Source organism: Ruditapes philippinarum, unplaced genomic scaffold (assembly GCF_026571515.1).
Source record: "Ruditapes philippinarum isolate M1 unplaced genomic scaffold, ASM2657151v2 ctg616_1_1_1_1, whole genome shotgun sequence".
Lineage (NCBI taxonomy): Eukaryota > Metazoa > Mollusca > Bivalvia > Venerida > Veneridae > Ruditapes > Ruditapes philippinarum.
The window spans coordinates 243,669-261,195 of record NW_026857130.1 but is presented as its reverse complement, the minus strand read 5'-3'; the positions used below and the strand labels follow the sequence as shown (position 1 = coordinate 261,195).

Here is a 17,527-nt window from a genome sequence, read left to right as displayed (position 1 = left end):
TTATGCCAAGCCAAATGAACTTTGTATATAATAAGAAAGAGTATGGGAGCATACTTGTCATTGAATGCCCAGGTTGTGTTAAATGTATCACCGATCCTGTACGGGGCTCTGCCCAAGAAGTGTGTCAGTGTTGATATACGATGTACAATCATTGCAAAGAACTGAATGATTAGGACAAGCCCGAAAAGCACGAGTACAACAAGCCCTGAAAAAACAAGTCAAAGATGTGAGGAAAAGCTAATTGTAAATAAGTAATGAAGAGAGCATCGTTATACTAGGCTATCTAATCGCCATATGTTTGATCCCTCTTTCTAAACACTTCCCCTATAGTCACAATATGAAACCCCAGAAAAAAATTAACCAATGTACGAACATCTGTTCATTATTCCTTTCCCAGAAAAATGTAGCCAATCAACAGTCAACAATCGTAACTGACGTGCATGTAACTAACACTGTACCTGCGCTGTGCATTAATAGGTATACGATTTAAATCCGACCCATTTGCAATAGACAGGTCTCCAATCTATGATACAAACGCAAATAGAACTTTTTGATCTACATGTTCAATAAATTAATTAGGTTATCTTGATATTGACAAATGAAGGGTTTTACAGCATATACGTTTTTGATATGCTCTATACTAAATTAAGAAAAGAGTAGCGTATAGAAGATGCTCGAATTGTCTGCTATATTTATTTCAAACTCATTACGGACTTTATAAAAGTTGTTTTTAAGAAATTGTTAAAATGGTAATAGGGAAAACACAAATCATTGTCAAGAGTACAGCTAAAATTATATATAAGCTTGATTTAGACACATTATATTCACAAATAAGTACATAACGTGTTAAGATATTCAAATATATCCGAAAGTCCCTTAGTTACAGGGTTAAAATACTTTTTTCAGGTACGACTTCTACACACACACACAACTTCACACAACTAAGAATTGTCTGTATCAGCCCTTTACAGTGTCCGGAATGTTTCAAATGATCAAATTAATAAATGAAAACATTGAGAGGTAGAGATACCTGGAGACAAAGTACAATTTGTTGAAAATCTCTGACTTGCTGTTAATGAGACTGTTTGCAAGGCAACATTGTTCACGCCCCCTAGCACCGGTATAAGTTGTACAAAAAGTTTAAGTTAAAAGTTTAGTTTAAAGTTTTAAAATCTATTATCTTGTTTGAACGGACGAATATGAATACACTTAAGCAAGCTCTGTTGGATCATGGTATTAAACGACCCTTTCTGTTGTGTTTTCTACAATCTCCGGATATTTCTTTTTTTAAACATGCTCGTATATTAAATACAACTCTTACGTATTCAATAACACAAAAATGCACGAAATATCTTGGCTTTTATTTCCTTTTTTACGGGCTCTTGATTTTTTTTCTGAATTAATGTTAAAGACTTACCAATTGGATTACTACCGAACACACTGAGGATTTTGCCTTTATCAGCTAATGTGTAAATCAGTATCATCCAAAGTGTATTAGCAACTGCAAAAATCATCAACCAGGCGTTCCTCAAACCTCCTAACTTAGCTGTAAATAAAAAGACACTCTCTTGTAAACAGTTAGTATGGAAGAGTAAAAGAGTTTCAAGTTTAATATTTAGTTTATCATGTTACATTTAATCAACCAAAGGTAGGCTTATTTTGTGCAAATAAACAAAGAAAGAGAGAAAAACAAACAGTTGAGAAGATCTGCTAGGAAGAAATGAGATACCGTGTAGAACATTATATTTCATTTAAATATCATCTCTTATTGAGAATATTCACATGTTACTGCCGATCAAATCTGTGTACTCTGAATTAATTTACTATAGCAAGGATTGTCTATCAACTCCATCAGAACTGTTGAAAGCCACCTTTTGTATAATGCACTGTTCTTTATTGTTGTCCGTAATCTAAACAATAAGACTACATTCATTTGTTTTACCTTTAAGATCATCTTCCAGTCCGAACGCTGTGGACTGCGGCATCAGACATAGGTTCTTCAATTCATTCCAGAATTCGTACTCCTCAGCATTCACTGTTTTCAGCATGTGGGCCTTCGGTACCATCAAAGCTTTCCTTACTTCCATAATCTTTAACTCACCTGAAATAGTGTGTGTATTTCCATAAAGTCTGCCTTTTAAAATGTATAGGTGAATAGCGATATTAAGAGTAATGTTATATAAAACATTGGTATTTATAAACTAGTATACTAGTAGTATTACCACCATTACATACATGTTTCTCTTAATAAACTTTAAACCACTACCACGGGGGAGGAAGTGTTACACGAAGGATGGAGTTCTTATGATAACTTGTTCAGGAGTTCTTGTGATAACTGTCACGGAGTTCGTCGGAAAACATCTGTATATACTACAGAAATACTCGTTAAAAATGGTTATTTTGATCTTTCCAAAATGAGTTTTAGGTGCTAAATTAAACTTTAATGATTAAGCTTGTCTTACATCTTGTATTATGTGTCAAAAACTAATTCACAGGCCATTTTTAATCGCCACTTGCTTCAAATCTGGTAGTTTTGAGTAAAATTTTTCAAATTATTTGCCAATTCACAAGTATTGACCTGTTTATTTCTGGTCTTCATCCTTTTCATACATAATTACCTAATTATAATGCAAAATTGCAAACATTGAGCACCGGCTAACAGATTTATAGCCGATTTTTCAAATGTTCCTGGAGTTCTTGTGATAACTTTGAAGATGTCACAGAGTTCTTATGATAACTTTTGTTATTGCAAGTGTGTTCCTTGCGCTAAATCACGGCACGTTTTAGCGTTTTTAATTATTTATTGAGATTGTAAATCATTTTGACATGTAGTACGCTCATCCTTTGCGCAAAAAAAGGATATATAACGTTTGTTTTGAGTGAATTTTAGTTCAAGAGATATTTTTTCTTTCCCCCTGTTTCTTTTTCATAGTATTCTTTTTTGTTTGACTTAGATTTCGTAGATTTGAAAAATGATTTATGTACTGGTTTCCTAGCAGTTTCCAGCCCCTAGCAGGTTTCTGGCCCTTTATCATTTTCATCCAGGTATACAGTCTATTTTTTCTCAGTACAGCATCTATGTTACTGCATCAATCAGAGAAACATTTGTTTTCTACGTAATACAGCAGTTATAATAGTACAGCGATTAATATGTTTCAGAGTTTCTCTGTTGTTTTAAGTTACATTAGAGGACTTGCGACACTTACAAGCAACACCTGGGGAATTATAGTTTGAATGCCCATGCACAATAACTGAAATCCCATTCTAGGTAAATCTAGAACCTGGAGGGACAGTTCAAATTTTGTCGAAAGATTGGTAGTTAGAGCCAACCGCAGTTGAGTTTTTATCATGTATCGTACTTTTTTAAGACATGGGTGTGGAAATTATCCTGGTTATATACTTATTTATTATGGTATAAAATGATACAAATTACTTGTCTTAGCCTTTAGGTAAGGGAAGCATGCCTATATATTGTCTGCTTAAGAAATGTGGTTGCTTAAAACATGTGAAACTGAGAACAACGTGTACGTTTTGAGACATTTTTGTTTTGTGGTTTAAGCCATTATACTGCTGAATATCAGTGGCTGCTGGTTCAATTTTACTGTAGATGATAGTCTATCACCTATTTATCCTTTGCAGACACTTGAGACCAACGTTTTATCCGCGTTTTTTGTGCAAAGGATGATCGTACTGCATTTCATAATGATTTACAATCTTATTGAATGATAATAAACGCCAAAACGTTCCGTGATTGAGCCAAAGAAACACACTAGCAATAACAAAAGTTATCATAAGAACTCTGTGACATCTTCAGAGTTATCACAAGAACTCCGGGACATTTGTAAAATCGGCTATAAATCTGTAAGCCGGTGCTTTATGTTTGCAATTTTGCATTATAAATAGGTAATTATGTAGGGAAAGGATGAAGGTCACACAAAAACCGGTCAAAACTTGTGAATTGGCAAGTAATTTGGAAATTTTACTCAAAACTACTAGATTTGAAGCAAGAGGTGATGAAAATTAGCCTGTGAATTAGTTTCTGACACATAATACAGGATGTAAGACAAGCTTAATCATTCAAGTTTAATTTAGCACCTAAAACTCATTTTGGAAAGATGAAAATAACCATTTTTGACGAGTGTTTTTGTAGTATATACAGATGTTTTCCGACGAACTCCGTGACAGTTATCACAAGAACTCCTGAACAAGTTATCATAAGAACTCCATCCTTCGTGTAACACTTCCTCCCCCGTGACTACTACTACATAATAAATATGACCCAGGAGACATAAAAAAATAAATAACTGAAGTGAAATTTAATAAATAATTTTAAACTCAATGCTCTCGAGGGATCACTTTTTATATATTTATACAAAACGATATACATTTTATAGTTAGAAAAAAACAACCTTAAAAGCATGAATACCATGGACACATGAATACAATAAGCATGTATATTTAATAGACACGTGAATATAATCGGCACGTAAATAACCATCAACAACACTTATGAAATAGACATGTGTATATAATTGACAAGTTCTGGCTTCCAAAACTTAAGCCGCTATTTAACATTTTTGTTTTTCATCTGATGCGGCATTAAAGTTTTGGATTAGACCCGTTACGAAACCTTACCAGAATAACAGAAGTTGATTTATTCTTATTCTTCACTTGCAAATACACTTGTCTCAATCAATTCTTGTGCATTTTACGATAAAACAATTATTTTAATATCGTTCTATACCAATTAAAGTATCAAAATAATAATACCGCCATTAACATTGCCTATTTAACTGTAAAACATCAATTTACGGCGATTACAGTCGGCCATGGCATTTAGGTGCCACGCGAGACCTCGTATGACGTCATTCGCGGGAACCGATTAGAATAGAGTCGTGTACTATATTTAGAACATCTTTGTTGACATGATTTCGGTGTTTTTATTCAAGATAATGTTTTTATTTATTTTCATTTATTTTTTAGTACTTTAATATGATTTTATTGAATATAAAAGTCAGTAAATCACCTTTTTCAATAGCTTTAAAAAAAGTAATTTATAAAAATATTGGAAGCACATGGGTTCGTAAAGGTCAATCTCGTAATCACGTGGTCAAACATTTTGGCAGTATGGCGGCCAAGTGCCGAAATTTTTACCTGTCGGAAACTATTATGTAGTTTATGTTCGTAATAAGATTTTTATGTGTCCATCCTTGGCTTATCAACAGATTATATATAGTTTTATCAAGGTATGCTTCACTTTACTTCATGGCATGTTCGATGAATGAATACGAGCGTGTCAGATTCCTGGCACGATTATTGGTGGACTTTCCCTACGGGGTTTTCTTCAGCGTTCACGTCATGTCATAGTATATAAACGGGTACGCTGACGACCTTAAGCTAATAATTGACACGTGAATATAATTGACACTTGAATATAATTGGCACGTAAATATGACCGACTCATATTTATATAATGCATTTGAAAGTCACTTACTCTCTGTAGGATTTCTGAGTTTCCTTATAGCATACATAAGTCGTTTGATATGTCCTGTAACAAGGTATACACGTATTTAAATATTGATGCATAAATTTACAATAATAAGCAATTCAGACGGCAAGATCTTTGTTACAAAATGTAATTTAATCTTCAAGATGTCATAAAATACAGTTTCAATAAAATTTTGTTTTGTCTTAAATTATCAAATCATTCCGAATATACTCGTATAATTAAACAAAAAACAAAATGAACACAAATAACAAAACATGAAGTGATGTTTTCTGTCTTGTTATGTTAAAGAAACATTATAATAATGCGCAATGGCTTGTTGTATGGGTTAGAAACAAACAGTTTTCTGTTTACTAGTCTTGCATTATCAAACAAACAAAGGGAAATGAAAGAAAACAAGAAATTAAAAACATTACCTGTTTTTGTTATTTTCAGTTCTTTTTCTATCTCATTTCTCCCAAATGATTTAAGAACCTCCATGTCCTTTGGTGTTTTGATTTGCTCTTTTATAAACTGACCTTTATATTTCTCCAAACCAATAATTTGTAACCATTCTTCAACGTTTGTCTTCAAAATGTTTCATAAAATTGTAATAAATAACAATATATAAGTTGTTTAAAAAGTTCATCATTACATTCTCAAAATGTTATCATTGCCATATGAAGATACAACATAAATATCCATATTGCTATATGAAGAAACAACATATATACCCACATTTCTATATGAAGAAACAACTTATATACCCACATTTCTTTATGAAGAAACAACATATATACCCACATTTCTTTATGAAGAAACAACATATATACCCACATTTCTTTATGAAGAAACAACATATATACCCACATTTCTATATGGAGAAACAACATATATACCCACATTTCTATATGAAGAAACAACATTTATACCCACATTTCTATATGAAGAAACAACATATATACCCACATTTCTATATAAAGAAACAACATTTATACCTACATTACTATATGAAGAAACAACATAGATACCCACATTTCTATATGAAGAAACAACATATATACCCACATTTCTTTATGAAGAAACAACATATATACCCACATTTCTATATGAAGAAACAACATATATACCCACATTTCTTTATGAAGAAACAACATATATACCCACATTTCTTTATGAAGAAACAACATATATACCCACATTTTTATATGAAGAAACAACATATATACCCACATTTCTTTATGAAGAAACAACATATATACCCACATTTCTATATGAAGAAACGATACACTTTAATATTGTAAACTCTTACATTATCCAAACTATTTCGCTATATTGAGAACTGTCGTGAAACATTGTGAACTCTTACATTTATAAGTTGAGAAATCGGTATATTGGGAAATGTTCACGGTTCTGCTGTAAATTCATGTATTATTTTATTAGAAGATAGATACGTACCGGTACTTCTGCTTGTATATCATAGTCGGGCAACTTTCTGATTTCCTCTAATATATATTTCTTCATGCCCTTTCCTGTTAAATTACATTATAATCCAATATATAATACGTGTTGATTCATTTACATATTTATAAACGTGTCTTAATGTTCTAAAATTAAAAAAAGTTTAAAATTTATTCATAAAATATAATTCATTATGTATACTTATTACAACTAATATTTGTCATTGCATTTTTTTTCTGTTCTAAATGTGACATTTGCAATTAAGGGATCATTTATGGATTATCAATAGTTCAATGAACTGATATACATGTATGTTATAATAGTGTTTGAAAACCAACAGTATAGAGATTGGTCCGGATCTGTAAGTTGTCTAAAGTCTTCACTGGTGGCAAAGTATGTTCTATCCGGCATTTTATAAGGTTCAAACAAATCAAACTCACTTTTAATCCCGATGTCTTTTAATTCCTTTTCTGTCATACCGGAAATCAACATTGTATTCTCAAATCCATTATCAATAAAATTTCTGGCGAATTGTTTCTGAAATCATTACAAAACAAATTATGTTCGGTTTTGTCAGTCTCACATTATATTACGCAGTCCGGAAATGATAAATTCATGGAAATCCACAAATCTACAAGTTAGAACTTAACATACGGTAAATGTCTTGAACCAAACAACAACCTCTAAATGTTACATAACATATGACCGGTTAGTGCTCCAGAACACCACTGGGCAGTCTGCGGATGTTTTACCAATTCATGCAAAATGTTGAATGCCGGTGCTAGGGGCATGGACAGTAGCTTTCACTTTTCAGGACCGTCCATGAACAAGTTCAATCAAACCCAGCTAGCAACATTTTCAATTTTTCAATGCTATAATAAAAGCGCTGCTCTGATTGGCTGATAAACGAGTATGCAAAAATACGGGTAGTGTACTGTAGACCCGGCGGTTTTTAACTCTATCTTCCTCTCAGTCGATATATCCTGTCTCAAGTTCAAAAAACTTTATATTGACTCCGGCATAAGTATATAATTAAGGGTTTAAAACTTTTCTTGCACTTTCTTAATTTAAATTATGGAAGGAAATGAAAATTTTATGTGATAATACATTATTTTACCATATCTTGTGGAAGCCAATCTTTGACATCCATAATTGTTTCGCTATCCAGTTCGTCTTCTTCATCGGCATCAGTCTCTTTTGCATATATAGCTACAATCATATCATATATAGCTACAATCATATCAAATATAGCTACAATCATATCATATATAGCTACAATCATATCATATATAGCTACAATCATATCAAATATAGCTACAATCATATCATATATAGCTACAATCATATCATATATAGCTACAATCATATCAAATAAAGCTACAATGATATCAAATATAGCTACAATTATATCATATATAGCTACAATCATATCATATAGAGCTACAATGATATCAAATATAGCTACAATCATATCATATATAGCTACAATCATATCATATGAAGCTACAATCATATCATTTATAGCTACAATCATATCATATGAAGCTACAATCATATCATTTATAGCTACAATCATATCAAATATAGCTACAATCATATCATGTATAGCTACAATCATATCATGTATAGCTACAAAAATCATATCATATATAGCAACAATCATATCGAATATAGCAACAATCATATCAAATATAGCTACAATCATATCAAATATAGCTACAATCAAATCATGTAAAGCTACAATAATATCATATAAAGCAAAAACTACATCATGTTTAGCTACAAAAATCATATCATAAAAAGCTACAATCATATTATATACTAGTATAGCTGCTACAATTATATCATATATAACAACAATCATATCAAATATAGCTGTGTTAGGCCACATGTGTCACAAATCACATTCGTCACAAGTTTTTATGAATTTGTGACGAATGTGATCACATTCGTCACAAATGACTTTTGTGACGAATGTGATTGACCAAAATCGGGTAAAAATGCCAATCACAAACGTCACAAGCAAAATTGAGAATTTTTAAACAGGCGAATCACAAATGTCACAAGTTTATTTTTCAATATGTGATACACGGAATATCATAAGGACAATCGTGGTTATATCAGTGCGATAGTACAAGGGCGACAATGCAATAAATCGATATTGTGATGTCGACATCACGATACCAATATCTTTTCACCACCATTGCATTATCGCCATCGTACTAACTTGTTGCAATATCGTATCGTCGGCATTGTATTGTCTTCATAGAACTGTCGCATTGTCGTAATGGTATTGCTATCAAGTCGTCTTACGTTCTCGAAACCTTCAAAAAATTTTGGTGACAATGCACGGCATAGTATCAGACTTCAACTGGAAGTGATCTTTTACCTCTGTGAACCCTCAAATTTCTTCCCACCATACAGCGACAGTCTAAAGGAATCTCACAGACTTAATCTTAGTTTCAGTACAAATTATGACCATATTTACACCAATGAGACCATATATGATTGTTTGGGAAGTAGCTGAGACCCCCGTTGACTTTCAGGATATCTAATTAGAGATTAGGACCTTTTGACATCAATGAACCTTTTTTGGTCTGACAGACTTTTGACTTCCGCAGACTTTCAGGAATCTTGGTTCAATTAAAGAGTATGACATTTTGACATCTAGGAACCTTCTTTCCTGAGACGATTTTGCAAGTCTGTGCCAATTGCTTGCAGACGCTCTATGGAACTTTCCATATCTATTCCACTAGTAATAATAATATAGTTAATTCGTTTAAACAGATCGTGTCTTTGTGGCGGGGCCGCTTTATCGTTTCGACGCGTCTTAGCTTTTTTCGCCTTTTATGATTAGATAGTTTCAAACGACGGTGTTTAGTGAATTTTATAGAGGATATTTGTTTGTTTTGAGTGAATATGAAATATATTTCACTGAGAAGTGAGAAAAAAAATGAAATATGTATCACGAGCGCGTAGCGCGAGTGAAAATATGAACATTTTCTCACTTCGATGTGAGATATAGTTCATATTCACGAAAAGCAAACACATTTTCTTTTTATTTTATGTGCCTTTTGAAAAGTGCTTTTAGACCGTTTACTACTGAAGCGCGGAGACTACGCGCGCGTAAACAATATGACGGCAAACGTTAACGCTGCAAGCAAAATAATCCTTATTTATTTATATTTCTTTTTGCGGTCTCATTGTCAACAATCTTACAAAATTACGGACATTTGAATCGAGAAATATGTCATTTAGAATGAAATTAAACAGTTATTTTTAATGCATGTTTAGGGAATCCAGACTTATAAATACGTACGCAGAGTGGGCGTGGCTTATATCACCCAAATCTATATCACCACACTGTGACTGATATAATATGAATATATTTCATTGATAGAACAGTATTTCATTAGTTAGCATCAAATAAATATAGGATATTACATGAGTGTCTTTTCATATTGAATTTATTAAACGAGTTTGATAAAATAATAAATTGCGAGGCTCTGCCGAGCATTTTATTATTTTATTCAACGAGTTTAATAAATTCAATGTTAAAAGACACGAATGTAATATTCTTTTTATCACAGGTAAACTTTTGCCGCCGAAAAAGCGAAAACTTGTCGTTATTTTCCCTTATAAGCGCGGTAAAATTAAGCAACGTCCGCTAACGTAGATAGATATTTTATTTCCTTCAGTATACATGAAGAGCACGTCAAAACGATATTACACTAGTGTAATATGGAAAATATGTAATGGCTTTATTCCACTCCCGCGAACTTCAAACGTGATAAATAATTATTTTGTAGTTAAATGCTGAAAAGTGTTGTGTAATACAGAATGTTGTTGCGCGACTGTATAGTACAGAACGTTATTAAACATATCAAGTAGGATAGCATGTAAGTTGTAATGTAATGTAATATTATCGTGTAGCAATTCAAAATATTGAAAAGGACGCATAATCAAACATTACGAATTGTGTTATATGTCCACACGGTTTCAATAAAACACTTTGTTGCTGATTTACGCCGTGTCTTTTTTGTTTCGTTTCTTCGCCGCGAAGATTAGAAAAAAACGAAAAACCGGAGACACGACAAATCCACAGTTTGTCGTATCTTCGCTTCTTTTTTTTTCTATTTCTTGCAGCGAAGAAATGAAATACGTCAGAATAAATGCGACAATACAGAGATAAAATGTGCCGTGTTTCCGCCCTAAATCTGTCGTATCTTTGATGTTTCGTTGTCCTTGCCAGGCAGATCAGGAAAAGACGAAGGCACGACAAAATCACAGTTTGTCTTATCTTCGCATTTTCGTTTTTTCTAATCTTTGCAGCGAAGAAACGAACACACGATAGAATAAATGCAACAATGCGGCAGATAAAATGTGTCGTGTTTTAGCCTTTAAGCTGTCGTATATTCGGTTTTTTTTTTCGCTTCTACGTATTCGATTTTACGTTTCTTTGTTGTTTTTTAATTCAGTTCTTCGTGTCCCGGTTTTACAAGCGCATACGCACATCAACTACAAAATAATGAAAAGATACTTTATATTGTGATCGCTATATTCCTTCATTGTAGTAAATGCATATGTGTAGTTGATGTGCGCATGCCCCTGTAAAACCGGAACGCTAAAAAACGGGACTCTAAAGCCTTAGCGGTCCGTCGGCACTTCAAAAGAGATCAAAAACCATCAAAAGCGATCCGCCGCGAGCCGTCATGTCATTTAATCATGACACGCCCCAAAAACAAAGTCTGCAATGTAGTGGACCAATCAGCGATTGAGTTATGTTAAATTCAGGTTCACTGGTAACTATGCCGGCAAACATTAAAGAAGATTCCAAAAGTCTCTTTCGGCATTTTTGATGTCACATGTCCTCTTCCTCAAGTTTCATTTGGAAGCAGGCCTTGCATTCAACAGGTCACGCTGAAGGAGTTCCAAAGGTAACTGTTAAATTATTTAATTTTTAGAGTAAAATAGCACCCTTTCCGTATAACTGATGTCTCTAATATTTCATTTTAGATCTCCTTTACGAATAGAAGAGCTTTATATATATATGTCCATTCGGCGTCGGTGTAAGAGGAGCGCAGTGTTTATTTTTTGCTTGTTACTTGACCACTGAACATATTCAATTGAAACTTCACACATGTGTATGGAATGAAAATGAAGACCAATAACTCCGTTATGCATTTTGATTGAATCATGCCCCTTTTTGGACTTGACAGATTATACTATCAAGCACTGAGAAAAGTTGACAGTTGTTTTTATTAAGCTTTCCGACTTGTTTACATTTTATGCATATATATAATTTATATATTGCGCGCCTGCCTGTTTTGTCGTCGGAGCTTTTTAGGGCCTGGCATAATATAGCATTAGGGTTATTAAATGTGCATTTTCTGCTTTGCAATATATGATGATGATTTATGCCCGAATTGTGTACAATTGCAAAAAAATGAAACCTCTTAAAAATATGTTTTCATTTTTTTCTATTTCAGGTACAAGCCTTTGCATCAAATAGGTCAGCTTAGACCAAATATAACCAAAAGTTGAACTATGTCCACCGAGGTAAGCAGAAGATTTTTTTTGATATACAATAAATATAACATGCCTCTTTGAAACTCCCATAGCGTTACGTGCGTTGCTACAAGTAAATATTTATAGGTTATTTAGCTTGTATTTCGATATATGCACGAGTTTTGAGCGCAATATCATACCGCGGAAGAACGAGTGCATATATCGAAATTCAAGCTAAATAACCTTTTTATTATTTAAGAAATGAATTGATTTTTTTCGGAGTTTATGCGAAATGAACAACAAAATGTGATCGGCAAATACATGAATCGCGCTAGCGATTCTTGGTTAGTTTGCCGATCACATTTTGTTGTTCATTTCGCATAAATTCAGAAAAAAATAATTTCATTTCTTATATTTACATTAAATTACTGTCCGTTTCATTAAAATAAATTATTTGAAAAATAACCCAGTTTGTTAAAATTAAAACATTTGAATGCGCTTTCCGACTAAAAAGATCAACAGACAGAACAGCGTCGACGTCATAAATGGAACGTTCTCCCTGACTATACGCGGACGTCGTCAAAACATCACTAAGCAGGAATGACGTTATTTTGGCGCCTTTACAGTTTGAAGTTTATACGAAATGAACGTCAAAATTTTCAATAGAAAAGTATAGGGTGAATGTAAATATATGTCTGTATACTTAGACTTTAAGTAAGACAAAATTTGAAAGAAAATATCGTTTATTGATAAAAATTATTATATGCCTCTTTGAAATTCCCATAGCGTTACGGGCGTTGTTGCTACGGGTCAATATTTTTCCATATTGCACGTCTCTAAGTTAATATCGGATGTGGAACATTTGCTTTACGGTTGTAATGGAAAACACGTTCAACGTCGTCAAAACAAGATGACGTCACGTCGGCGCCAAATATAAATGCGCTTCAAAAAATGAAGAATATTTAGATTTGCAGTGTTTATTTGTGCGAAAAAATATCAATAAACGATATTTTCTTTCAAGTTGTGTCGAACTTAAAGTCTAAGTATAAAGGCATATAATAAAAAGGTTATTTAGCTTGTATTGCGATATATGCACTCGTTCTTCCGAGGTATGATATTGCGCTCCGCTCAGAACTCGTGCATATATCGCAATACAAGCTTATTGACCCGTAGCAACGTCCGTAACGCTATGGGAATTTCAAAGAGGCATGTAATAATTAAGAAATAGTACACACCACCGAGGGCCTCCTGGCATTATAGTGACCGACCAGTCAGCCCAAAACATTGATCGGACCGAAGGCTGAGGTCCGATCAATGTTTGGGCTGACTGGTCGGTCACTATTATGCCAGGAGGGTCGAGGTGGTGTGTACTATTTCTTATATATTATACCGCACATTTTTGTTGATCTTAAATCCCTAAATATGGAGAAAAAAGATTATATATTCAGTAGTAACAATTTAATATCATCAGGAAATAAAAATAAATGATTTTTTTGTTTTGGTGGTGCGCGTTAAAATTCCGTGCTGTGAAAATCGCATAAGGCTACAAACAACTAATTCTCAGCGGGCCTTATACAAAATAGTGACCGGTCACTATTTTTTATAGTGGACCGCTAGGAGACTTTTGAAAACCATCGGATTTTAAGGCCCGCATTAGTTTATATATGTAAAGAAGAAACAAATTTATGTAAGGTATAATATTTTTCAATATCGTAACGTCTACACGCAATCTCTAATACAGAATTGTCGTTCTTCTACTTGCGGTTCAGAAACTTGAAAGTGAGGTAAGGAACAACAATTCTGTGTAGAGATTGGTCTCCAAGTTCATATCGGACGTGGAATGTTTGTTTTACGGTTGTAATGGAAAACACGTTCAACGTTGTCAAAACAAGATGTCACGTCGGCGCCAAATATAAATGCGCTGAAAAAAATGAAGAATATTTAGCGTTTATTTATGCGTATTATAATAAATGAACGTCGTTTTCTTTCAAATTTTGTCTTATTAAAAGCCTTAGTATACAGGCATACACTAAAAAGGTTACTTAGCTTGGATTTCAATATATACACTAAAGGAGGAGCGCAATATCACCGATCAGAACTCGTGCATATATCGCAATACAAGCTAAATAACCTATAGTTATTGACTCGGGCTAATACCTCGGCACAAAGGATTTTTGGTGCATATCGCATCATGTATAACTTCTGAAAAGTGCCGCCTCGGTGAATAATTATTTTCTGGTGCATATAAACATAATGTAAAACAGCTTAAAAGTACGGAATCCGGTTAGTGCCATTTTAATTGTCATGCGTCGCCTTCCGAGGTTGACGCATGCCATTCTTCACGACGATAGAGATTCGACGCATGACAATTACCACGACGATATATACGACGGATGACAGTTCAAAACTGAAAACGGTACATTTTTTATAAGTCCCTGACCACGCCATTTATTTGTATCTATCGTCTCGGCTTACTGCCATATGTCGTATCTATTTTGAAAGGTGACATCTGACACTTAACACGACGATAGATACAACACATGACAATCGCGCGACAATTAAATCAAATGTCTTGCAAATGTCCACCGTCGTGGCTTGATTTCCAACGGCGACATATGGCATTTAATACCACGCATCACATTTAAACTTGTTATGCATCGTTGTTGAAGCTGAAGCCACGACGGAAGACAATTGCGCGATATTTAAATTTTAATTGTTGTGCGTCGACCGGTGTTATAATGTATCATTGACCGATGTTTTTCCTTAGACGGGAAATACTGGAACCCATAGATATAAAACCACAAATATTTACTTTGGCTATCTGTTACAGTTTTTTTTCTGTGTCAACATGCACAAATAATTGTTATAATAATATAGTATCACATTGTATTTGTTGATTTCTTCCTTTATTATGGTTTATTACGGAATCCTGTTTGTGCAATTTAAAAATGTCGCCATCACCCATCGAATGCGATATCGCGACAATGCGATACGACATCGCGACAACGCAATACAACATCGCGGCAACGCGATACGACGATCGACAATGCGATACTCATCACGATATTTTGCTCATATCGCATTGTCGCGCGTCGCCTTTGTTGGGCGACGGGCGATATTTTACATGGCACACACAGGATTCCGTAGAAATGTCATATATCGCGGTTGAAAACCAAGCCACGACAGTAGATATTTGCAGGACATCTAATTTAATTTTCGCGCTATTTTCATGTGTCGGATCTATCATCGTGTTAAGTGTCATGCGTCGACATCGAAAGTCGACGCTTGACAATTAAAATGGCACTGACCGGATTCCGTATAACAGTCTTTAATTGTATGATATATGTATAACATCAATATTTTTATCATCAACTTTGTTTTCTTTCAGAGGAAAAAACAGCCTGCTTTGGGCCGATTATCCCAGCAAAAGTATGATATCATCAAATCCAAGTTGGATGGAGGTTTCAAGGTTCCGGACAAACAACAAACAAAGGAGCAAAAACAAGCTCTTAATCTGCTAAGAAAGAGAAAAGACTTTTCAATTGATACAGAAGGACGATTACGCTGTCACGAAAAAATTATAATACCAGCGGAAAAGTTAACCTCGGAAGTTAAACGCCTATATGAAAAGAGTCATGGTTGTGGTCCTCGAACATTATATAACAAAATGAAAGAGACACATACTGGGTTTTCCGTTCGTAACATTGTAACAATTTTAGAGAAAAGCGAATTATTTCATCGACAACACCCAAGATTCAGAAACAAACCAATCCCAAAGACTGTTTGGTCGAGTAGACCTGGAAAACGCTGGCAAATTGATGTCGTTAGTATGGCAAACACGTCAGTAGAATATAAGGGTGATAAATACGTATATATACTTCAAATAGTGGATGTCTTTTCACGGTATATGATGCCTCAACCTCTACAAAGTAAACAGTCGTCGGAAATTGCAAAAGTCCTTAAAACCGTCATACTAGAGCACGGTGCGCCGAATGAAATTCAATGTGACAATGGGAAGGAATTTCAGGGCAAACAAATGAGAAGCTTAATGCAAGAATTTAATATTAGAATGATTCATGGGCGTCCGTACTACCCCCAGTCGCAGGGCAAATGCGAACGCTCAAATAGACTTCTGAGACGTAGAATCGAGTTTGCGTGCACCAAAAATCAAGGATTTAACTGGGTTGAAGGTCTATCAAACATTGCTCATGAGATAAACACAAGTGTGAAAAGGATTCTTGGAAATGTTACCCCTTTTGAGGCTTACCACGGGCGTACGCATGCAGGTCGACCGACAAACATTCGTAAAATTCGAAGAAAAATGAAACATGTTCTAAAAAAGGAACAAGCCTACTTGAAAAAGAAGTCCGGACAACCCAAGAACTACCGGAAAGGCGAGAGAGTTTTAATTCGATATCCATTCACTAAATCGAGAGTACCATATAAACGGCATGTGTTGCAGGGCATAGTTATGAAAAGAAACAGGAATGGCACACGCTATTACATAATGTACAAGCGCCCAATGCTCCGTGATTTCAAGCAAGCATGGGTAGGAATCGAAAACATAACAAGTGTAACAATTGAAAAGGAAAAACAGAAAAAACATTATCATAGAAGTGAAAAATCTCCCCAAGTGCCAAAAAGTCAGCACAAAGAAAAATACTATCAACCACTTTCCCATGAGGATAATCTGAGTCAAATGAGTACTTCGAACCTTGATGTGTCGATTTTGCATGACCCCAAGCCCGATGGTAATTGCCAATTTAACGCAATTTCTCATCAGTTGAGTTTGATAGGTATACATAGATCAGGAAATGTTCTTCGTGAAGAAGCTACAGCCCACTTAAGAAGAAACAGAAACTTTTACGAAAACTTTGTTTATGGACAAACGTACAATGATTACCTTGAAGGTATGACACGTGACGGTACCTATGGAGACAATCTAACGCTTGTCGCTTTAATGCGAGAATTTAATCTACAATGTTTCGTGGCATCGGCAAGAGGACCAGAGTTTTCATCTTTAATCTCTAATGATGGCAAGTACGACTGTGTGTTGCCACTATTAACATTATT

General features: G+C 34.3%; 1 protein-coding gene across 1 annotated transcript in view; it reads right to left on the bottom strand.

Moving 5' to 3' along the window:
* Positions 1-17,527, bottom strand: part of LOC132748872 (uncharacterized) — a 62,477-nt gene that overhangs the window by 842 nt on the left and 44,108 nt on the right. Inside the window, exons 24-31 of the mRNA XM_060738534.1 lie at positions 8,064-8,155; positions 7,387-7,483; positions 6,944-7,017; positions 5,923-6,073; positions 5,495-5,548; positions 1,943-2,101; positions 1,418-1,546; positions 55-205 (exon numbers count right to left, since the gene is read on the bottom strand). Coding sequence (XP_060594517.1) covers positions 55-205; positions 1,418-1,546; positions 1,943-2,101; positions 5,495-5,548; positions 5,923-6,073; positions 6,944-7,017; positions 7,387-7,483; positions 8,064-8,155 — 907 coding nt within the window. The remainder of the gene's footprint in view (positions 1-54; positions 206-1,417; positions 1,547-1,942; positions 2,102-5,494; positions 5,549-5,922; positions 6,074-6,943; positions 7,018-7,386; positions 7,484-8,063; positions 8,156-17,527) is intronic.